Raw genomic sequence first — 23,989 nt, 5'->3', positions numbered from 1 at the left:
GCCGGGAGCGAAGACTCGCTCATCCAGAGTCCGCTACGAAACCCCCCCTGGCCTGCAGAAGAGAAGAGAAGGACGGGGCGCGTGGCCAATGAGAGCTTCGCTGTCTCGCCGCCGTCCAATGGGCCGCTGTTTACAGGGCAGGGCGGGACTAGGAGGGGGCGTTCCGGGGCTGGCGCGCGGCGTCGCGGTTCTTTGGCTCACAGACAGAGTGGCTTGGAGAGAAAGCGCCTCCCCGGGAGTCGGTGCCCAGGCGACGCGGGAAGGCGCCACCACCACCGCCGCCGCTGGCCAAGGTGCTGGAGACGAGAGGCCGTCGGCCGCTTCACCAGCTCAGGCAACCGTTGCAGCCGCTGCTGCCTCGCTCCCAGCCCGGTCCTCATGGAAGAGATGGAAGAAGAGTTAAAATGCCCTGTGTGCGGCTCCTTCTATCGGGAGCCCATCATCCTGCCCTGCTCTCACAATTTATGTCAAGCGTGCGCCCGCAACATCCTGGTACAGACCCCGGAGTCTGAGTCCCCCCAGAGCCGTCGGGCCTCGGGCTCTGGGGTCTCCGACTATGACTATCTGGACCTGGACAAGATGAGCCTGTACAGCGAAGCAGACAGCGGCTATGGTTCCTACGGGGGTTTCGCCAGTGCCCCCACTACGCCGTGCCAGAAGTCCCCCAACGGCGTCCGCGTGTTCCCGCCGGCTATGCCGCCACCGGCCACCCATCTGTCACCGGCCTTGGCCCCGGTGCCCCGCAACTCCTGTATCACCTGTCCCCAGTGCCACCGCAGCCTCATACTGGATGACCGGGGGCTCCGCGGCTTCCCCAAGAACCGCGTCCTGGAAGGGGTAATTGACCGCTACCAACAGAGCAAAGCCGCAGCCCTCAAGTGCCAGCTCTGCGAGAAGGCGCCTAAAGAGGCCACCGTCATGTGCGAACAGTGCGATGTCTTCTACTGCGATCCGTGCCGCCTGCGCTGCCACCCGCCCCGAGGGCCCCTAGCCAAGCACCGCCTGGTGCCCCCGGCCCAGGGCCGCGTGAGCCGGCGGCTGAGCCCGCGCAAGGTATCCACCTGCACAGATCACGAGCTGGAGAACCACAGCATGTATTGCGTGCAGTGCAAGATGCCTGTGTGCTACCAGTGCTTGGAGGAGGGCAAACACTCCAGCCACGAAGTCAAAGCTCTGGGGGCCATGTGGAAACTGCACAAGGTGAGTCCTTAAAAGAAAAAAAAAAAAAAAAAAGAAAAGAAAGAAAAAAAAACCCACCCCTAACTCCCTGCGCCTCGGATCCTCCGGTTTTGCAGCAGACGGTCTCCTCTTTGCGCAAGTGCATCCCAGCGGGGGCGCAATGCAGGTCCTCCTATATTTGCTTCCCCCGTCTGGTGCACTGCAGAAGTGCAGGGGGACCTTAAACCGAGAGCTGGGGAGTCGAATATCCCTAGAGTTGTTGCGGGGATGCCTTAGAGCGGGTCTCCCCGGGGGCGCCGCCTAGCACAGGGCGCCCCCTCTCCGCTGCGGAGACGCAGCTTGTGGCCGCCGCCAGCTTGCTGGAAAGCGCGGCGTAACCCCGCCAGTGCCCGGGGCTGCCAGGAACGCTTCAGGGCAGATGCGGCTGCGGTCCACAGGGACCGGGTGGGGGCGGTGAGGCGGCGCGGAACGCGGAAAGGCTGGAGCTGCGGGATAGGCGAGCGCGGTGATTCGCGGCGGGGGCGGGGAGAACTCCGCGGGCGGAATACTGATGAGTCTGCGCTGCCCCAAACTTGGGAGTCTGCGCTGGAGCGGATGCGGGACCTGGTGCTTTGCCCCCAGGAGTGGGGAGTGTAGGGAGGGGAAAGAAAAATCCTGTGGTGGCTACGGTAACCAGGCTTGAGGGCTTCGGGCCCTGACCCTCCCCAGGCTAGGGACCTGGGGCTGAAGTAGCAGGACCAGAGGTTTCTGCGTGGTCTAGGCCTGAAAGCTGCGCAGGTGCGTCTCCCAGGGTACCCCGTGCTCCCAACCACCACGTACCCGTTGGTCTAGGATTCAACCCTTTTCCCCTTTCAGTAGTTGTCCTAGCAAGCTTTGAGGCACCTGTTACCATCGGATTTATCTTTCTGATCTCTTTTGATGGCGCCTCCACCAAAACTAGCTTCAAGAAGAGTGCCTTTAACAACATTTAGGTCATGCCACTCCTCTGCTCAGAATCCTCCAAACGTCCATTTCTTAGACGGTCCCTGGAATGGCCCTCCACGACCTGCTTGACCTGTTCACATTTGGTCTCATCGACCTTATTTCCTCCCACTCTTCCCCTCTGCTCCAGTTACACTGTCCCCTAACCAACACCAGGCACATTTCCGGCCCCTGGGCCTTTGCATTTGATGTTTCTTCAACCTGGGACAGCCTTACCCAAAACCCTGTATTGGAATGGCTCACCCTCTTCCCTCCTTAAGATTGTCGCTCATGTGTCACCTTTGCCAGAGCCTTCTGGCCACAGTTGCCGCCACTCCTCTCAGCCACCACTAACTGGCATGCTGTATATTATAATTATCCTGTTATTTTTGTATTTATTTATTGCTCCCCTCCTCACACACTGGAAAATAAGCTTCATGAGGAGAAAGATCTTGATAATGTTATGCCCACCCTGCTTAGAAGGAAGGGAACCACTCTTGAGGAGATGTGTATAAATTGCACTTTTAATTTTTTTAAGATTAAAAAAATGTTTATTTTGAGAGAGAGCAAGACTGTGAGCAGGGAAGGCGCAGAGAGAGGGGGAGAGAGAGAATCTCAAGGAGGCTCCCTGCTGTCAGTACAGAGTTGGACTTGGGGCTCAATTCCAGGAACCTTGAGATCATGATCTGCCCTGAAATCAAGCGTTGGTAGCCTAACTCACTGAGCCACCCAGGTGCCCCATTCTAATTTTAAATAATTCACTTTGTTGGAGATGCAAAGGGTAAGACAGGAGTTCAGGATTGTTGTAAGGAGATTTTCTTCACATCATTGAGTTGCAAGCCCAAGGATCAGGCAGGGCAGTAAAGTTGGTGCTCAGGCCTCCTCTGTGCCCCACTAAGGATTTCCCAGCATTGCTTGGAGACCAGAAAGACTAGCCTTTGAGAGAAACGATGGGGTTAAGGCTGGAACATTGATATTTTATTTACAACAAGAAAAGAAATAAGGTATCACTGTTTTCAGCCATCAGGGAGGTTTTCTCAATTCAGTATTAATTGAATGTGACCTGTGTTTACAGTCATTTGTGTTCTCACATGTAACCTATTACATCTTATCTGTACTGATGAAAATCTACGTCAGCACAAATCTGAGCCCTACTAGGCACATGCCACTATTCTGAAGACACTTCAATTTAAAATTGTTAATGATACTTAATTTTGAAAGTTTTCAAAACTTCAGTTTGCCGCCAATCTTTTCTTCATGTTATGATTTCACTCTTAAGCTGCTAACTACAGCCTCTTTTAAATTACCCTTCAAAACTACCCTTGGAACTAAGAAATTAATCTCCCTGTCTGAAAAAAGAACTTAGAGTCACAGGCTAATTAGGATGGTCAAACCACAGCATTATTTTTCTGTGACGGAGAGCCTATATACTTTATCCATTAAGACCAAAAGCAACCTTTCATCTTTGTCAAACCCTGTGTAGATTTGAAATGTTAAATCATTCGTTTTATGAGAAATGGAATTTGTGAGTAGACACTGGTGTGGACTGAGTTGAAGTTTGGATGTCTGTTAAAAAACCAATAATGTCAAAGACCTTGAGACATAAGTAGGCTAGAAAAGGAAGGTTAGTTCATGGGGGGGGCGGGGAAAACATTTCTTCTCTGATCTATTGCACATTTTTTCCAAAATAGTGAATATGTATAATTTTTGTTCAGTCAATATCAGGATCATTAAACTGCCAAAAATAAATAAATAAATAAGGCACAAAGATGACAGATTTTAACATTTGCTTATCATCTTAGATGAACAACAAGCATTACTCGCCCATCTTATCTTCTTAATAAAGTAATTAATGTGTTAATACCAAATTTTCCCATATAGTCTCTTTATGCTCTGTTTCCACAAAAGCTCATAGGCCAGAATTTCTATGCCCTTCAAAACAATGGAAAGCAAAGAATTACATTAAGTAGTTTTCCCAAAGTTAGGCAAGTAGTTATCAACACAGGTTATTACTAGACCCGAAAGTTTTCATTAATGTTCTACTGTATTAATTAGTCATTTCTAGTGATTAAAATTCTATGAATAAGTATTTCCCTCAAGGACTAAATCATCATCTTACACATTAAGACAAAATGGCTGAAGTTTATTTTTAGAGGCTTTAAAAACAACTGGTTGAATCTCATTAGTTGTCAATTGACCAAATTAAAATACTTCTCACATGTGTATGGCCTTCAAAATCCATGAAAAATAATACTGCCTTATAAGAAAAATGTCTGGTAACAATTTATATTTAGTACCAGCATTTGCCAGGTTATTTTACCCAAGTTAGGCTGGTATGAAGAATTGCTACACAAAAAAATAATTTTGTAGATACTTTCAAATAGGCAATTGGAACCACTGTTACTGCTTTGTATTTTTAGCAATTCACATTTCTAAATCTAACATCCTCCTTGAATTCTTGGTATATTTTATCAATCACTGAATCAGTAATATATTTGTAACTGTTCTTTTGTATTTGTGCAGTTGAGCAAGGATTTTCTTTTCCTTTCTATACTATCTACTCTGAATCTTGTTTCAAATGTTATTTTTCTCTTACCTTCTTTTTTTTAATGAAAATTTGCAATTTAGGCTGCATTTTAAAATAAACTGTCGGTGCTTTAATTTTCAAACTATTCTGGAAAACAAATATCTGCTTTGTAGTATGTTGGCATCTCATCAAATATGTGTGTAGCAAAGCGTGTCATTTAATATAACTAAAATGATATTCAGTTAACTATAAGCAGTAAACACAGTATAATCTAGATGTTCCTATGGTAAATATAATAGGTAGCAGATATTCATGTTTTTTATATTTTTAGACTTTACTTCTAGGACAATCAGAACATTCTGTGCACAGTGTTACAGATATTGAGGAGAATGTATCAGAGAAGTCAGTTGTTCTTTGTACCAAGGCATAATAGAAATAGCTAGATGACAAGAGATCCCATTCCAGACCTGATGCTGCCACTTACTTGCCAAGAGCTTGAAGCAAGTCTTACAACTTCTATGCTTCCTACCCACAAAACTATACTTGTAGAAATATTCTGAAAAACTAATTTAAATGTTTATTCATTTCAGTTTGGCACAAGAGAAAGTTTTGTGTAAAACAGAAGTTACTGTCTCACTAGTCAACAATTATTGCATAAAAATCTCATGCCCTAATTTTGGAGACTTTGCTCGCTCCTTTCAGAGCACAGGATGCAGTAAAAGGCTTCTCTTGAGGGTGGCCTGAAAGACTGAGCCATACCCTCATGGGTGGTGGTGGGGGGGGCGGTTCAGAGAATACTCAGTTGAATTAAGCTCAAGGAATGAAAACACTACACAAAGATTTATGTATATAGTAAACAAAGGGATTTTATTTTTCAATAACAAAGCTAAAATGATAATTGATAGGACTCCGTTGTTTCAGATTCTCCAGTGAAGATAGTGTTATCACTCTGAAGTAGCAGAAATTGTTCTTCCTGTATATACCATGAAACAATGCTATTAATTGAAATTTCAGGTTAAGTCGCAGTTTGCATAAAGTAAGAGAAAACTATCATAGCTATCTGTTATTGACTAATAATAATACACAGTCAAAAATTATCCTTACTTTCAGTGCAGTAAATTCTCTCATCTAAGCATTTCTCAAAGTGTGTGCATGCATACAACTCAACCTTGGCACAGGGGAGGAAAGAACCCATTACATGGTAAAAAGAACAAAATCGTTCTAAATAATATCATTGTTATCAATTTTATCAGGGACTCTTGGTTATAAGGAACAGAACACCCACTTAAGTGATCTCAGAGGATTTCATGGGTATGAAACAAAATCAAGTTTCAAGGAGGACAAACTGAAAAACTAGAAACTAAGTTTATTCTCTGTATCAGTCAGGTTAGACTAAGTTATGCTACAGTAACCACTTCCTAATCTCCGTGAATTATAATAGCAGTATATAATTTCTTACCTCAGTGCCCACTGAGAATCAGCTGTGGCCCTTCTCCACATCTTCTTATTCTTGAACTTCAGCTGAAACAGCATGTTTGGAACATGCCAACCTTACCATAGAGGGAAGACAGCAAAGCAGAACTACTCAATAGCACTTGAAGTTTCTACTCAGATGTGGCGTTTCGCCTCTGCTTATATTCCATTGGCTAAAACAAGTCATGTGGCCATGCCTGATGTCCCTGCAGCGGGCAATATACTCTTCCAACAGAGAGAGGCATCAGAAAAGGACCCTATAGAGGGGGGCAGAGGATATTTTGGACAAATAATGAAAATCTGCCACATGCTCAACTCCCTCATTCTGTCTCTTACAGTGGTCCTCTTTGGCCTGAACAAGGCCTGACAAGAGTCCTCCAGCCCCAACTCAGAATGACATTTCAGTGCAAGTGTTCACTGTCATCTGGATAGAGTCTCTGTCTCTTTCCATTTTCAAGTTTAGAGAAAGAATCTGATTAGCTCAACTTGAGTGAGGTATTTCCTGATGGTGCTCCAGGTCATGACCCCACCCCTTTGGTGAGGTGGATGCAGAAGACTAGAGTGAGGCACTCACCTCACGTGCAAAATTTAAGGGGGCACCAAACCTCAGTAATTCGGGGGTGCCTGGGTGGCTCAGTCAGTTAAGCGTCTGACTTCAGCTCAGGTCATGATCTCTCAGTCAGTGAGTTCGGGTCCTGCATCGGGCTCTGTCCTGACAGCTCAGAGCCTGGAGCCTGCTTCGGATTCTGTGTCTCCCTCTCTCTCTGCCCCTCCCCTGCTCATGCTGTCTCTCTCTCCATCTCAAAAATAAATAAACATTTAAAAAATTTCAAACAGTAATCAAGACACAAAATATTATAATACAATATCTTAAACAATACAAATTAATGCAAAAAATCCATGATGGACAACATATCAACATTTTAAATAAAGACAAAGTCAGGGGGGCACCTGGGTGGCTCAGTTGGTTGAGCGTCCAACTTCGGCTCAGGTTATGATCTCATGGTTATGATCTCACGGTTTGTGGGTTTGAGGCCTGCATCAGGCTCTGTGCTGACAGCTCAGAGCCTGGAGCCTGCTTCAGATCCTGTGTCTCCCTTGCTCTCTGCCCCTCCCCCACTCACACTCTGTCTCTCTCTCAAAGACAAATAAACGTTTTAAAACATTTTAAAAAAATAAAGGCAAGGTCAGTAACAGTGCCATGTTGAGCCATATTGGAGCCTGTGTCAAAAGGAAATACCAGTAATATTGGTCCTCTCTTTGTTTAATATTTTGACCTTTTGTTCTTCATAGATTCTTTGCATTAATTTTTACTTTTAAAAAATACTGCATTAAAATAGTATTAATGTTGGGGCGCCTGGGTGGCGCAGTCGGTTAAGCGTCCGACTTCAGCCAGGTCACGATCTCGCGGTCCGTGAGTTCGAGCCCCGCGTCGGGCTCTGGGCTGATGGCTCCGAGCCTGGAGCCTGTTTCCGATTCTGTGTCTCCCTCTCTCTCTGCCCCTCCCCCGTTCATGCTCTGTCTCTCTCTGTCTCAAAAATAAATAAACGTTGAAAAAAAATTTTAAAATAGTATTAATGTTGATGACTGAGGTTTTTGGCACTCCCTTAAATTCTACACCGGAGGCGAGTGCCTCACTCCCCATCCCCCCTCCCCCACCTCCAGTCCCAGCCCTGATGGACAGAGGAAAGCTCCAGGCAGAAGGCCTTTGAGAGCAGCGGGGGCATGGAGGCACTGACTAGTACCCTTGTGCAGTCTGAGAGGAAACCCTTCTGGGTGCAGAAGAAAGCCCCTTTGCTCTCCTTGGATCTTCTGCATTCTAGCTGCAGCACTAATCTCTTGAGCTGCTTTGAAGGTGAAGCAAGACTTGACGATGATGAAAAAGAAGACAGAGAAGTATAGCGAACACCACAGCTGTAGCTCGCTGCTTCCTCTCCCCAGCAGCGTTCCACCACCAAAGTGATGTGTGTTGTTATTACTATTATATGTTATGGTGAATGTGGCCACATCAGAGCAAAGCAGTTTCTGACTTGACTTATGTATGAGCGGAGGAAGGAGCACAGAAGGTGCCAAAGCATGATTTTGTACTAACGTTGGGTACCTCTTTTAAAGTATGTAGTTGGGTTGGGAGTGGGAGAAAAATAAATTCATATAGTTTCATGTCAATAATTGCAGCTACTTCATAGAAGGAAAAAAGAGCTTTAGTAACCATGGAGTTCAGTGTTTTGTCTTTTTGGCTTTTGGCCTCATAACGGCAGTATTCTTCTTGCCCTAGTTAAATGCTTCCCTCACCACCAGTTCCTACCGCTGCCCAGTGCCTGCGATTCTGGTGGGGTTGCCAATCCAAAGCCCTGCCTTACCTGACCAGGTGGGAGGGCATGTGACATAGGCCTGGCCAGTCATGACACCCTATCCCTTTGGCCCAAGTGATTCATTTAAAAGATTAGCACGTGTCCCAAGCCAGTCCAATCAGCGTCCTTTCTGAGGTTTGTATCTACTGAGTCAGGGACAGAGAGCCTTGCTCTTCTCTGGGCTTGTTAATATTACTCAGCTAGAATAATAGAAGCCAGAAGCTGTCTATATCCATGCCTCTTCCACCTACCCTGTAAGTAGAAGAAAATAAGGCAACCCACAGAAATACAGAGCTGAGAAATGGAGAGAGAATTCGGAGAACAGTATTTGAGCTTCTGGAACCTGTCATGACTGAGGCCAGCTAACCCCTCTTGCCTTTTGAGTTACTGAGCCAAGAGACCTCCCTCCTTTTTTGCGTTAGCTAGTTTGTGTCAGTTTTCAGCCACTTTCAACTGAGAAGTCCTAACTTATAAAAACAAATTAACACATGTGAACATTTGTGTTTGAAGATACTAATTCTTACTCATTCTAGATATTGTCTCTAGAATATTATATTCTGATGCCAAAAATACAAATGGAAAGCACTTTTGATTTAATGAAGCAGGAATCATGTGATGTTTAATCTAACACTGTCTACCCATTCGCTGCTGTGTAGTCTGTACTAGCCTATTGGCTGTTTTCCTCTATTCTTATTGAGGGGTTGCTTACAAAGAAGCATAAGGAAATTTCCTTTTTACCAACTTTAAATTACTTGGTGTATGTGGTGATCATACTGTCAAGGGCAACAGGCTGGACAGGGAGATTCTGAAATCAATAATCAATTTTATTTTTTTTCCAAAGTCAAGAAACCTCTGAAAACATACATGTTGCTTTGACCCATTCTCTAGGTCAGAGTTTCTCAAACTGTGTTCCCTCAAAGTTTCCATGATTAAATAATTTTGAGACACTCCACTCTACATGTGCTCCAGATGGTCCACATTGTACATTATTATAACAATGTACTGACCCATTCGGCAGCAAAAAAAACCCTGCTTGATTTAATCTAGAAATTTCTAAACTTATTTGTCTTTGGAAACTTTTTTTTTCATTTTTTTTCCAGACTTATTGTGATACTATTGACATATAGCCTATGGAAGTTAAAGGTGTACAAAGTGATGATTTGATACATGTATATATTGTGAAATGATTGCCACAGCAAGGTTTGTTAGCACATCCATCCACTCACACAAGTGCCTTTTGTATGTGTGTGGCGATAACTTTTAAGATTACACTCTGGGGGTGCCTCAGCTCAGTCAGTTAGGCATCCAACTCCTAGTTTCGCTCAGGTCATGATCTCACGGTTCATGGGTTCAAGCCCCACATTGGGTTCTATGCTGACAGCATGGATCTTGCTTGGGATTCTCTCTCTCTCCCCTTCTCTTTCTCTGTCTCTCTCTCTCTCTCTCACTCTCTCTAAATAAACATTAGAAAAAAAAGATTTACACTCTCAGCTTTCAAGTATATAATACTGTATTGTAAATTATAGTCATCATGTTATATTAGATCCCTAGAACGTGTTCATGTTATAGCTGGAAATTTGTACCTTTTGACTAACATCTGTCCATTTACCCAACCCCCAGCTCTTGACAACCACCATTCTATTCTCTATTTCTTTGGGTTCAGCTTTTTTAGATTCCACATATAAGTGAGAACATAGAGTATTTGTCTTTCTCTGGCTTATAACCTCTAAGGTCCATCCATGTTGTTGCAAAAGGCAGACTTTCCTTTTTTTTTTTGGCTGAATAATAGTCCTCTGTGTACATATACCACATTTTATTTATCCATTCATCTGTTGATGGACACTTAAGTTGTAGAACCTCTTTTTTAGTGCCAAACAAGTTTGGGAAACACTGTTCTAGACAATGATAAGCCAGTAGCAAAGTAAGTTTCTTGTGTATGCAGAGTAGACTACTCTAAAACTCTAGTCTATGGATAACTGTTCCAAATAAGACTATCCTTAAACCATATGTTGATTTTTTTTTTTTTTTTTTTTGAGAGGAGAGAGAGAGAGCAAGCAAACAATCAGGGGAGGGGCAGGGGAAGAGGGAGAAAAAATCTTAAGCAGGCTCCATGCCCAGTGCAGAGTCTGACACAGCACTTGATCTCATAGCCATGAGATCATGACCTGAGCCAAAATCAAGAGACAGATGCTTAACCAACTGAGCCACAAAGGCGCCCCTTGTATTAATTCTTAAAACATATATTAAAAATTAAATTTGGGGTGCCTGGGTGGCTCAGCAGATTAAGCAGCAACTCTTGATTTTGGCTCATGTCATGATCTCACAGTTCATAAGTTCAAGCCCCCCATCTGGCTCTATGCTGACAGTGCAGAGCCTGCTTGAGATATTCTCTCTCTCTCTCTCTCTCTCTCTCTCTCTCTCTCTCTCTCTCTCCCTCAAAATAAATGAACATTTAAAAAGGTAAGTTTATGTTATTTTTTTATTTTTAAAATTATATTTAATGTTTATTTTTGAGAGAGAGAGAGAGAGAGAATTGAGCAGGGGAGGGCAGAGAGAGAGGGAGACACAGAATCTGAAGCAGGCTCCAGGCTCTGAACTGTCAGCATAGAGCCTGATGCATGGCTTGAACTCAACGGACTGTAAGATCATGACCTGAGCCGAAGTCGACTGCTTAACCAACTGAGCCACCTAGGCACCCCTATGTTATTCTTTAAATATTAAAGTTAAAGATAGAGATAAAAGCAATTAATGTAAATTATATAGTATTTATATACATATGTTCAGTATATGTTGCCTTCCTTTGTATTGTAAATAACTGAAAAATTATTTTAGGTATCAGTAATACTAATGTAATATAACTAGAAATAATGGCTTTGATCCACTTTGACTATTTTTAGGCATTGTGTACATGATGCCAAGTGACTTATTTGACTGACTTTGTCATTAAATTGTGGTAGACATAAATAGATTGTTTTAAGTACTTATGATAAAGCAAAAAACGATAATTAAAAGTTTAAACTCTAAAGTTGCTTCTGTGACAGCATATCACAACAATTTATGAAAGTTAAAAGAGCAGTGCTTGACTGTTATATTCTAGGCTTTGCTAATATTTTCAAAATGACATTTGGAGTCAATTTGTAACCTTGGAAGAAGAGTTAGCTATAAAATGGCCCCCAGCAGTGTACCTATATTATTAGAGACCATCTAGGCTTTGTCAGCAGTGTGTCTAATTAATCCCAAAAGACATCTCAAAACCAAAAACACTTCCCTGCAGTGTTCTCACAGCAGTTTTATCCCAACCCCAAACTGGACCCTTGTCTGAAACTCAGAGTGAGATTATTCAGAAAAACCCTAGCAGAATACACAGAATGCACTCGACACATCGTCAGGGAAATCATCACAATTTCACTTCACTTTTGTTCAGCCCTGGCATTGTCATCTTGTTAACATTGATGGCTTATGGTGCAGCATTTTGGCCACGGATCCAGCCATACTCCCATCTGCCTAAGTTACCTCTTCCTTCTCAACCCGAATGGTCTTCCAGTTTCCCCACAGAGCCGTCTCCCAGTCCAGCAGCCCTGCCCTCCAGCATTTTTTAAAACTCAACCTTCAGACCAGCTGAGCTGGCCCTGACCTTCCCACCAGCCCCAACCCACCAGCCAGCCGGAAGCTCAGTGCTGCTCTCATTCCACCAGAGTCACCCCTGCACCTGCGCCACTCCCACCCCAGCTGGGTTTAATTACACTTTTTTTTCCCTCAACTGTAGAGTTTTTTTTTCTTCGTTTTGACTGACTCATTTTAAGCTGAAAAAGCAAGAAAACTTGTCTTGAGTTTCTAATCATGAATAAATAAGCATCACCGACTCTTCTCTCTTCCTCAACATGCCTGTCTCTACAGACTCATCTACTCCATGGTCTCACCTCTCACTTGCACCTGAATGTCTGAACCAGCCATCAGTCTCATTCCCTTTCCCAACGTGTTCCCAAACTCTCTTCTGTCTTCTTTCCACGCCCCTCCACAGCTCCCATCTCTGTGTTCCAACACTGAGCATCTCCCAATGTATTATAATTGCATATGTTAGAATCTTCCACTGGACCCTACTAACTCAAAGTCTCAAAGTTTCTTGATATGCCCTTGTTTCCTGCATTAATGCACTTAGTAGATATTTGAAAAGGTTTAATGAAGAAAAGAGTCAATTAACAGATGAATGATTAGCAAATATTCCAATATTTTAAGTTTTTCATATTAGTCTGACAATAATAATTAAATTTGAAAACCTTCTATTTTATACTTTTGTTTAAAATTTACTGAGCACTTACTACATGACAGGAACTGTTCTAAGCCATGTCCAAGCACTTTCTCACTTAATCTTCAGAATTCACACATCTTCCTATGAGAAAACCGGGGCACAGAAAGATTATAAAGTTGTACCAGCTGTAAGTGGCAGGGCCAGGGTTTGAATCCAAGCTGTCTGACTTCAGAGCTCATGTATTTAACTGCTATCTGTCCTGCCCTCTGATAATCACAGGAAACACATGTCCTATAAAGCACTGTTTTATGATGCTGCAAATTACAATGGCATAAACAAATAACTGAATTCCTTTAGTTCTCATGTATGAAAATTACTGAGCAATTAAGTCATTTGTCTCCTAAGTTTCCTGGTGATAAAGTAAATTTAAAAAGAAAAATATGGGGCAGAGAGAAAGGAAAGACAAATATGTTGAGTATTCCATAGACCAGACCATCAGAGGTGCACTGGGTAGGCCAAATTACCCTGGGAGGGCTCTGTCCCGCCTCCTTGTCCGAACCAATCAAGCAACAGGCAGGCAGTGGGGTTCTATCAGCTCAGTCACTGATTCATTGTCCTCTTATAACAAAATAATCATCTTAAAATTTTTATAGACAGAAATAACATAAAAGATTAAGTTGAGGTTTTTTGGCATTTTCAGTATCTTTATTTCTGCAGCTCTAAAACATTTACAAGTCTATCTTGGAAAACACAAAACTATGCTTAAACCCATAAGCGCGTGTCTGCTCTGTTTTCTTGGACCTTTTGCTGAGGTGGTTAAAAGAAAATACATACATTCCTTTTCGAGAATATACACCTGGCCTGCCTTTTCCATAAGTATGAAAAGGAATATATGAATTGGAAAAGCCTATTGTTTAAGAATGGGTTTAAGCACTGCCAAATAAAATTTGTTTTTTATAAGCCTTGCATAGAGCCAGAACTGTGCATTTTATACTAATAGCTCTGGTCAAAGAAGAAACTGTTCCTTAAAGAATTAGCTTCAGAAGTAGAATGCTTAACATTGTTCTTTGGTGTGGGAATAGCCACCTTCTGTCATTAGCCAGTACACATAGATGGTTAATTCTCATTGACTGCTGATTTATTCATGTGAAGCTGCCTTTCCAGCCAGATAGCATCAATTCAGCTTTATTGAGATTTTTGTTCACCCTCTCTTTACTCTTACTTTGCTTGCAGCTTGCATTTTAAGAAGCAACTGTTTGACACCAAATACTACTCTCTCCCGTGCTCCAGGAAAAGCCTGGGACAGGGCCATGCTGCTCTGACCTATGCTGTATGCCAGTCTAAGACATTATCTAATCTCTGAAAAAGCAGGTTGCAGAGAGAAGTAAATGTGAATATGGGGGGATTAAACAGTTTCTTCCTAAGGCAGGTCTTCTTAATGGGCTTTTTGATTCTGTAGGGAGAAAATGCTTGGAAGGTCAAAAATATACAGGCTCAACTGTAATTACAGCTCACCCAAAGCCAAAGGAAAATAACTCTATATTCTATCCTTTTTTACTGCTTCTACTTTAATTTCTGTTCATCACTACAAAACACCAACAACTGATTTTACTATAGATATATGTGGTACATTTACATGGTATTCCTGATGATGTTTATGCCATCACCTGGACACAGGTTCATGATAAAATGGATAACTTGATAAAATGGTGTTGCCTGTGCCATCCTCACTCCTACATCTGTGAAATGGTATCCCAAGAGCACTAGTCACAAAAAATCAAATGTAAAGTTGGACTTCCATCCAATCTAATAAATCTTACATGGTGCGAATAAATCTGTGGTGCTTTTAACAAGCAGACGTTATTGATTTCGTTGACCATCAATCATCTGGCCAGACTTAGCAAAGAAATATAAATAGCTTCCAACACACAGTTCAATACAGTGTGAAGAAGCTTGATGTTTACATTCAACTCATGTTATCTGGCTACCTTCTGCCATTAAGGAAGCAAATCTTCTAGTAGTGGAATGAAAATGTTGCTCAGCATTAAATAAAATTTTCTCTAACTTTCTATCTTGAGAGACAAGAAATATGGAATACAGAAACTTGGACAAGCACTGAATTTCCAGGCTAGCTTCAATAAGCATAATAAGCAAGGGCACCTGGGGTAACTACCCTTCTGTTACAGTTCAAAACTGTCACCTTTCTACCTAGACTTAGGTAGAATCCATGTCCATGAGGAGGACATAGATTTCTGATTGCTCTGGTTATCTCATAGAAACTTAACAGAATACCATAGGGGAAGGGAAGGGGAAAAATAATTTCAAACAAAGAGGGAGGCAAACCATAAGAGACTCTTATACAGAGAACAAGCTAAGGGTTGATGGGGGGGGCAGGGGAGGGAAGAAATGGGTGATGGGCACTTATTGGGATGAGCACTGAGTGTTGTATATAAGTGATGAATCACAGGAATCTACCCACAAAACCAAGAGCACAGTGTATATACTGTATGTTAGCTAACTTAACAATACATTGTATATAAAAAAATGTTGTAGAAAAGTTTGAATTCATAGTGAAGTCCAGTTATGTAGATCTAAAACATACTAGTAAATATTGGTGTTGGTTGGCAAATCAACACATAAATATTTTACATTAATTAAAAAATACATCAAACCAAAGAGAAAGTCCATGCTTCTAGCATTGACAATATCCTTGATTGTTGATTTCCAAAGAGGCTGTACCATCTCACATTCCTACCAGCAATATATAAGGGATCCAATTTCTCCATATTTTCACCAACACTTTTTGTTTAGAGCCATCCTAGTGGTTGCAAAAGGATATCTCATGTGGTCTTGATTTGCAATTCTCTAATGACTGGTGGTATTAAACATCTTTTCATGTGCTCATTGGCTGTTTTTCTATCTTTTGTAGAGAAATGTCTATTCAAATCCTTTGCCATTTTTATTTGGGTTATTTCTCCCTTATTGTTGAGTTGTAAGAGAGCTTTTATATATTCTGGACACTGATTCACTCATTTAAAATGGAAGGGACAGCGATGTGAGCCTCTCTTCTCTCAAAGACACAGAAAGTAAAAAGCAGACACAGCACTGAGTATGAGGAAAAACTTGTCAGGCCCACCAGGACCTGCTGCTAATTTCTTGCCCAATAACCTCTATCAGCCAATTCTGGTAGAGCTTATCTGAGCTCTGCCACAGAATTGGCTCCTGATGAATAGGAAACATGGAAAAGTAGTAGGAGGAAATAATTTGGTTATCAAGGTACCTGGATATGGTGGCCGTACCTCCTCCTCAACTTGAGTTACACTTGTGCCAATTTTGGTGGTGATATTCACTCATATATTATAAAGTTTCAGTGGTGCTATGTTTTCTGTTACTTATAGGTTATCAACATGGTATTAAAAAATTACCATCACCTTAGGGTGTCAAGATGGTGGATTCTTCCCCTATATTTGAGAGTTATAAGTTGATAGAATTGGGACACTAGATGTTTGAGATCACTTTCTAACCCCCTCCAAAATCAAAGGAGTAAATCCCAGAACACTTCAGTAAATTGCCAAAATCACACAGCATGTATTATCAAAAACAAAACAAAAACAAAAAATGTTGATTTCTTAGAACTTATATTAAGAATTCTGAACATCCCAGGACCCATTTTCAGTTGCTTCTGTGTGTGTGTGTGTGTGTGTGTGTGTTCAGTGAAGGTCAATGAAAACACCTATTTTCTTTTAGAGGTTCTCCTGTGCCCCCAGATAACTATAATCATGGTTTTCTATACTGCATGATCACAACTATCAAAGTTTATCTTAACTGTGTTGTTCTCTCTTTAAGGGGAAATTGTATATCTCTATACTATTGAATTAATGTTACTTCCTTATAAATAAGATATATTTTTTTTAATACTGGCCCTCAATAGACAGTGCCTTTGCTCAAAGGATCAATCCAATGGAGGAGTTTCAGCATAAAAACTGGAAAGGGAAGAATTTATAGAAAATAAGCTTTGTTTTGTCCCTTACACACAGAGAACTGAAGCATTACAGCATGGTTGTCCCCTTGGATTGGTTGTCTGATTGGGTACTGCCCTAGCCAAAAGCACAAAAGAAGTTTATAGGATGAAACAAAAGAGAGTCTCCTGTTGCTCTTCTCTCCCACTCCGGTACACTACTTGACAACTCTGTTGGCACCTTACTGACCACCAGTGCTCTCTATTTCTCCCCTCCCCTCCCACAGTGGTCTCCTGTGAATCTTCTGGTTTCTGCCTACCTGTCTGAAAGCCCAGCTTTGGTTCCAATGGATGTGCCTTTGTTTGGTCATCGCCATGCCTTGCTCTGACCTCTGTGTATCCGTTCTCTTCACCCAACCCTAGCTAGACTCTTGACGAGCAACTTCTGGGAGTGTCTCTCTGCCCAGCCCTTCTGGCTTGTGCATCCGCTGCCTCCAGCCTGACACTGGCTTTCCTGGCTGGCTTCCTTCCCAGTGAAGGACCCAGTGCTGACAGCTCCTCAAATCATACCTCACGGGTAGCAGCTTCAGAGCTGGCACTGATCCCAAAAATAGATTACTGTAATGTACTTGGCCCATCACCCGTAATGTTAAAATAAGATTATAACATATACATCTAGGTTGTATAAAAATGCACTCACATAATTCTTTTCGTTTGAAACATGCCATAAAATGATTTAACCAAATACAAACACAGAATCTGTTGACATATAGCCACCACTGAAATGTAACATGATAGATATTTAGTGGAACCTGGAAGTTCTACTTACGTTGAAGGCAGAAAGTAAGAAATAATTTACAAATTTCATCTGTAAAACAGGGAAGGAATGAGTTAGTTAGTAGAAGATTATTACTCCATTTGGAGGCTAGCCAGAGACTGGCCAATTACTCTCTTCCAAGTGGAGCCAAATACTTCAATTATATTGTAGTTTTACTCCCATAGGTCTTTTATTTACTTACATGAGAACAGTGTCATCAATTTACCGTTTATATTACTTAATTTGCATATGCTGATGGCTTTTAGGTTATGGTCAATTATTAAGTTGTCTAAAATTATATGTACAAAAGGTTATTATTGTGAGATAGAGGCCTCAAAAGTTAACCCAGTGTTTTTAGAGAAATTCCTTAATTAGAATGTGTATCTGAAGAGATTGGTATAAAATTCCCATAAATATTATATTTGAAAATTAATTTCATTTAGTATTTATTTGTTCATATCTCATGATTTTCTTCCGGGATTAAGTTACATTTATCAGTGATATACTAAACCCACTACATTCCTTCCTGTCCTGCTGTTTGTTAATCTTCCCAGCCATGTTAAGGAATTTAAATGATCTGTATTCACAACTCCATCCTCACTGTAATTACTGCAAGAACCAATGTGGGCTGAGTAAGGCCATTCCTGTTGCTGATTCAAGATTAGGATACTGGTGGTATAGCATGAGACCACTGTCTATTTAGCTGACCCTGTGCTCCAGGTTTATTCAGCTGCCCAAGTGGGGAAATTCACACAGTAAGGGAGATTTCCAGTTTGAACACATAAACAAAGCACTTTTATGCCCCAGGAAGAGGACTGGATAATGGTTACACAGATAATGGCGTGTGACCATTTCAATTCCCAAGCACTCCAAGAAGAACTTGTTCTCATAATGTATTAAAACCAAGGTCACGGAACAGCTGTTGCTAGAACAGGATTTGCTGTGTGCACCAATTGCTGTAAGATGTGATTTCATATCAGAGTGTTTTCCACCATGAACCGTTTCTTTGATTTAATAGCAAGGATCATTAGAACTGGGTTAGGAGGGCTTTGTGTATATTGAAGCTGAGACTGAGGGCCGGAACTTAAGTCTGACAGCTCATGAACACCTTACCTCCGACCTTAAAACACCCTGTCAACGCTCTCATGTCTCCTACAGGAAGCATGAGACTCCTTCCTCCCTGCTCCTAAAAGTAATCGATCATGCAAGCCTCTGTGAAGTTGCCACATCAGTGCCTTGCTGGCTGAGGGCAAATGATGACAAGCATTTTGACTATACATATAAGGCTGGAGAATCTAAGATTCACAGCAAGAATCAGGTAACAAACAATAGAATAAGCAGGAGAAACAGGAAATAGAAGAGCGTGGCAGAAATGCAAAAATTGGTCTCTGGTTAAACCCTTTTATTGCAAGTGCTAAAATGAGGATTAGAGCCAGAGGACTAGAGCCAGGCTCAAGAGGCTGAAAGCTGTAGTGTGGACTGCCTGCATGCTATTGTGCAGCTCACTGGTATGGGGCCCAAAAAGCTGGGGTCTGTTCCTGGGTCCACTATTATCCAGACAACACAGTGAAGGGTTGAGAACATGGGCCTTAAAGCAGACTGCCTATATTTAACCCCTGGCTTTTCCACTGCTTAGCTGTGTGAACTTAGGTAAGTTACTTGAGCTCTCTGTGCCTCAGTTTTCTCATCTGTAAAATGGAGATAATTATCAGACCATATATAGAGTTGTGCAATCACTGTGTTGTACACCTGAAACTAATGTAACACTATGTGTTAATTATACTAGAATTTTAAAAATTTGCTTTTTAAAAATCACTCCAAAGAGTGTTGTGAGGATGAAAGGTGTGGTAGGCACAAAGCCCTTGGAACACAGCTTGGCCAGAATGTGTGCATGATTAATGTGTGCTATTGTTACCTATGAAGTGGGGCTTGAAATTATAGACATAGATATAAATTATATTGTAATTTGTGATTATATATTATGTTTGTGTTATTTATATTACATATTGACTTATTATAAGGAATTGGCTCATGCAGTTGAAGGCTGAAAAGTCTCATGATCTGCAAGCTGGAGACAGAGGCAAGCTAGGGACGTAGTTCAATCTGAGTCTGAAGGCCTGAGAACCAGGGGGGCTGATGGCATAACTCCCAATTCGAGGACAGGAGAAGACCAATGTCCCAGGTCAACGATCAGTTAATGAGAACAAATTCCCCCTTCTTCCACTTTTTGTTCTTTTCAAGCCCTCAATAAACTGGATAATGCCTGTGCACACTGGGAAGGGCAAACTGCTTTCCTCAGTCTACCAATTCACATGCTAATCTCACCCAGAAACATACTCACAGACACACTCAGAAATAATGTGTAGCCAAATATCTGGGGATTCCATGATCCAGTCAAGTTGACACACAAAATTAACCATCACATTGGTTTTGTCAGAAGTTGACCAAGAGCAATAAGAAATTCAGATAGATCAGATTCCTCCCCACAAAGTTTTGAGAGTTAAGGCAGCTCAGCCGTCTGTATTTATCCTTTGTTCTTGCCCAGGGCCTGCTCCAAGGCTTCCTGTCTCTCACTCACCTCTTGGTATTTGCAGAGAATTTGGGCAGCAACTTCAAGGAGGGCAGAAAAAATAGAAGAAAGATTGGCAGGCAACAAGTTGCTTCTGAAATGCAGCCCCAAGTAGGCATGTGTTCCTAAACATTTTTTGTAAACCAAACCATATTTTAAATGTACTAAGACATTTCAGCATAAAGAAACCTTTGGTATATACTTTTCAAATGTAAATATCTGTTGTAAAGCCACATTGCCTAGATTCCAGGACACCAACAAGTTAATAACAGCCTTTTAAATTGTTTTCTAGAAAAGAGCCAAAAAGAACAAGAATTTTAAAAAGAATTGTAAGATATATCCCAATTTCAGCAACATTAACATGGTGTAAGAGTGGTGGTGGGGGTCCATTAAGGAATTGAGAATACTGGCAGCCACATATAATAGAAAAAGCAGAGCTAGGGGCCTCTGTTTTGATCCTGTATCTACCTCTTGGGCAACCCACTTGACTCCCCTGGACCTCCAGCTTCTCGTGTAGAGGGTAAGGGTGTAGAATTAGATGAGAGCAAAGATCCCTGTCAGTGGTGAATTTAATGGGATCTACATTTATTGATGTTTCTCTGGCCCAGTTCCTGAGAAGAGTTTCTCGGATAAAACTGTCTGCTACCTGCTGCTTGTGCCTTTGTAAAGAGACACTTTAATTTTCCTCTTGTTTCAAGTTTCTCGGCTGGGGCTTCACCATTTGGAAATCAAAGGCAGATGGACCAGATAGCATTCTCCTTCCATCCCCCTCATTTTGCCCAGGCCTTGGCAGTGCCCCGGGGCTCCAGAGCTACGTGGAGGGCGCTGACAGGTGTAATAGGCAGAGGCAGCTAAGTGGGGAGAGAGGCACCTGCTGCCCAGTTTTGGCCTCTGCTTCTCCATCCTGGGTGGAACAACCCACTGGTGGACCTGTAATGACCCTTGTCTACAGATGATACTCATTGTCATTTCCTTGCAGAGGAAGATAAGTGTGGGGTGGAGGGGAGTGGTCAAGAAGGAATAAACAAGCTGTTTTTGACTATTTACTTCCTGAAATGCGAGGTAAGATTCTACTGAGAGAAGTAAAAGATGGAAACAAAATGGGTAAATAATGCTTATGCCTTCTCACACCCCCATCACAGGGATTTTGAAGATTAAGTGTTGATGTGAACCTGACTTTGAGTTCCTTATTTTTTTTTAATTTTTTTTAACACTTATTTATTATTGAGAGACAGAGAGAGACAGAGCACGAGCATGGGAGGGGTAGAGAGAGAGGGAGACGCAGAATCCGAAGCAGGCTCCAGGCTCTGAGCTGTCAGCACAGAGCCCAACGTGGGGCTCAAACTCACAAACTGTGAGATCATGACCTGAGCCCAAGTCAGACCCTTAAGCAACTGAGCCATCCAGACACCCCTCGAGTTCCTTATTTTAAGGAAAGAGTCAGTTGGGTGCTAAACTTCTAAAGGGAATAAGGTATGTTCCTAATTCTTTCTATTTCAAGTGATTATTATTTATGCAGAAGAAATAGATATTTGGGTTTTTGTTTTCATTATCATTTCTGTAATTCAGTGGTGTGCTGTTAAATATGCAAATCCTTGATTTCCAGCATTTGCCAAGGGTGACTTCCAGCTACCCTGACATGAAGGTACTGACCTTGAAGTTGAGAAGAGAGTCAGAACAAGCCAGCTCCAGCACACCACCACTTATTGTTAGTTCTTTTCCTTTATGTCAGACCAGAGGAAGTGCCAAATTGCAAGTCTTCTAAAATTATTTAAGCCTGCAGCTGGAAAAAGAAAAAAAAAAGATACGGTACAGAAATTTTTAGTGTAGAAATCATGAATGTACAGCTCAGTGAATTTTCACGAACTAATTACACCTGTGTAATTAGCAAAACTCAAAAAACAATATTATCAGCCCCTGGAAGCCCTCCCCATGCTCCCTTTCAGCCAACAGTCCACCCATCCCTGCCAAGGGTAACCAGTAAGTACCCTGCTTTCTAACTGCATGTTAGTTTTGCCTGGTTTTGTATTTTACATGAAAGTATTCAGCATGCCCTGCAACATGGCTTCTTTGGCTCATATTTATATATATATATATATATATATATATATATATATATATATATATATTTATTCTTGAGAGAGACAGAGACAGAATGTGAGGAGTGGGGGCGGGGGTAGTGCAGAGAGAGAGGGAGACACAGAATCTGAACCAGGCTCCAGGCTCCGAGCTGTCAGCACAGAGCCCGACACAGAGCTCGAACTCACAAGCTGTGAGATCATGACCTGAGCTGAAGTCAGTCACTCAACCAACTGAGCCACCCATATGCCCCTTCTTTGGCTCATCTTTGTGTTTGTTGGATTCATTCACATTATTGCATGTAGTCTTAGATCATTCTCATTGTTTTATAGTATTTTATTTTAGGAGTGTTCTATAATTTATCCGTTCTACCACTGGTGGTCATTTGGGCAGTTTCAGGTTTGGGCTATTACGAGTAGTGCAGCTGTACACGTTATAGTACATGTCTTTTGGTGCACAAATGTAAGTGATTCTGTCGGTTTTATCTCTAGGAGAGAAATTGCCGGGTCATAGAGTACGCTTATAAGGTCAGCGTTGGTACATTCTGCCAAACAGTGTTCCAAATGGTGATGCCATAGTACATTCCCCCAGTAGTAAACCTCATTGTCACCAACATTTGCTATTGTTTCCATTTTTACTATCCTGGTTGGTATATAACAGTACCACAGTGCTGTGGCAACTACACAGTACCATGTATTGAGGACATTTTCATATGTCTTCTGGTCCTTTGAATATCCTCTTTCATGTGGAGTCTAAGTAATTTGCCCACTTTTCCATTGAGTCGTCTACCTTATTTTTACTTTCTTTTTTTACCCATAAATACTAAAAAACAAAAATAAAAACAAACCCTAGTTATGAAACAAGCCACTTGTGGGCCAAAGGCGCTAACCAGAGAAGATTTGCCTACTCTGTTTCTTTGTGTAATTTTGTCTCAACTCAGAGTTTCTCCTACACTGTACATTGCTCTCTATAGGTCTTTACCAGATTTTAGGCTTATTTCATAGCTTCACTTCAAAATAGTGTAAGGTAATTTTAGAGAGAAGGGTTTTTTTAAGAAAAAACAGTGCAAATGCAAATACATTTTCAAAAGTGAGCCATTCTTTCTTACATGAAAGTGAGAGCTATTCAAACAGTCTGTAAGAAAAAAAATAAATTCTAACCTCAATTACTTCAAAAAAAGTAACTCTGATTTCATATTAAATGTGAATTTTTTAAAGTTTCCAGAGGTAACGCTTCATTTTCCTTTCTATTATCTCAATAGAAAAACCTTGTTTCTTATCTGTAAATCCTTTTTTAAAAAACCATGTTCACTAAAAATTGAATTCCTCCTATGTATTGTGTGAGCTTTCTTAGTTTTTTAAATCCTTATTTAGATACAGGAGTGCAATCTATTCATCCAAAACTGATTCTATGGCAAGAATATAGAACATTTTAAAGAATAATTCACAATTTCAGAGATTAAGAAAATTTTCCTGGGTAACTGAATGTGGGTCAATCACACCAAACAGTTTTTTCATAGAAGCCTAATTGCTTTACCTCCTTCATTATTTTTTATCATGTAACAACATAGGATAAAGTATTAAGACTACTGTTTCAGGAGAGTTAAGTCTCCCCATGAAGAAGAGGAAAGAAATTTCTTAAAATGTTCCAGAAAGAATTGGGGATATTTGCAGAATCACCTGAAGGCCCAGCATTTGCCCCCAAAGGCTAGGCCTGCCTGTCCTGCCACATGTGCCTTTTCACTGCACATGGCTTGGGCAGCCCAGAGCAAAACTGGGAACAGGAGAAATTTCCCTTCCATGCAGTCTGCTTCTCTTGTCCCTATGC

General features: G+C 41.6%; 1 protein-coding gene across 1 annotated transcript in view; it reads left to right on the top strand.

Annotated features, from left to right (window-relative positions):
* The first annotated feature begins 223 nt into the window (after positions 1–223).
* The window catches only part of TRIM9 (tripartite motif containing 9), a 113,557-nt gene continuing 89,791 nt past the window's right edge, over positions 224–23,989 (top strand). The window contains 1 exon segment of the mRNA XM_030319086.1: positions 224–1,200. Within this exon segment, the coding sequence (XP_030174946.1) occupies positions 379–1,200 (822 nt within the window). The 5' untranslated portion in view covers positions 224–378.

Source organism: Lynx canadensis, chromosome B3 (genome assembly GCF_007474595.2).
Source record: "Lynx canadensis isolate LIC74 chromosome B3, mLynCan4.pri.v2, whole genome shotgun sequence".
Lineage (NCBI taxonomy): Eukaryota > Metazoa > Chordata > Mammalia > Carnivora > Felidae > Lynx > Lynx canadensis.
This window is presented reverse-complemented; position numbering and strand designations above follow the sequence as displayed.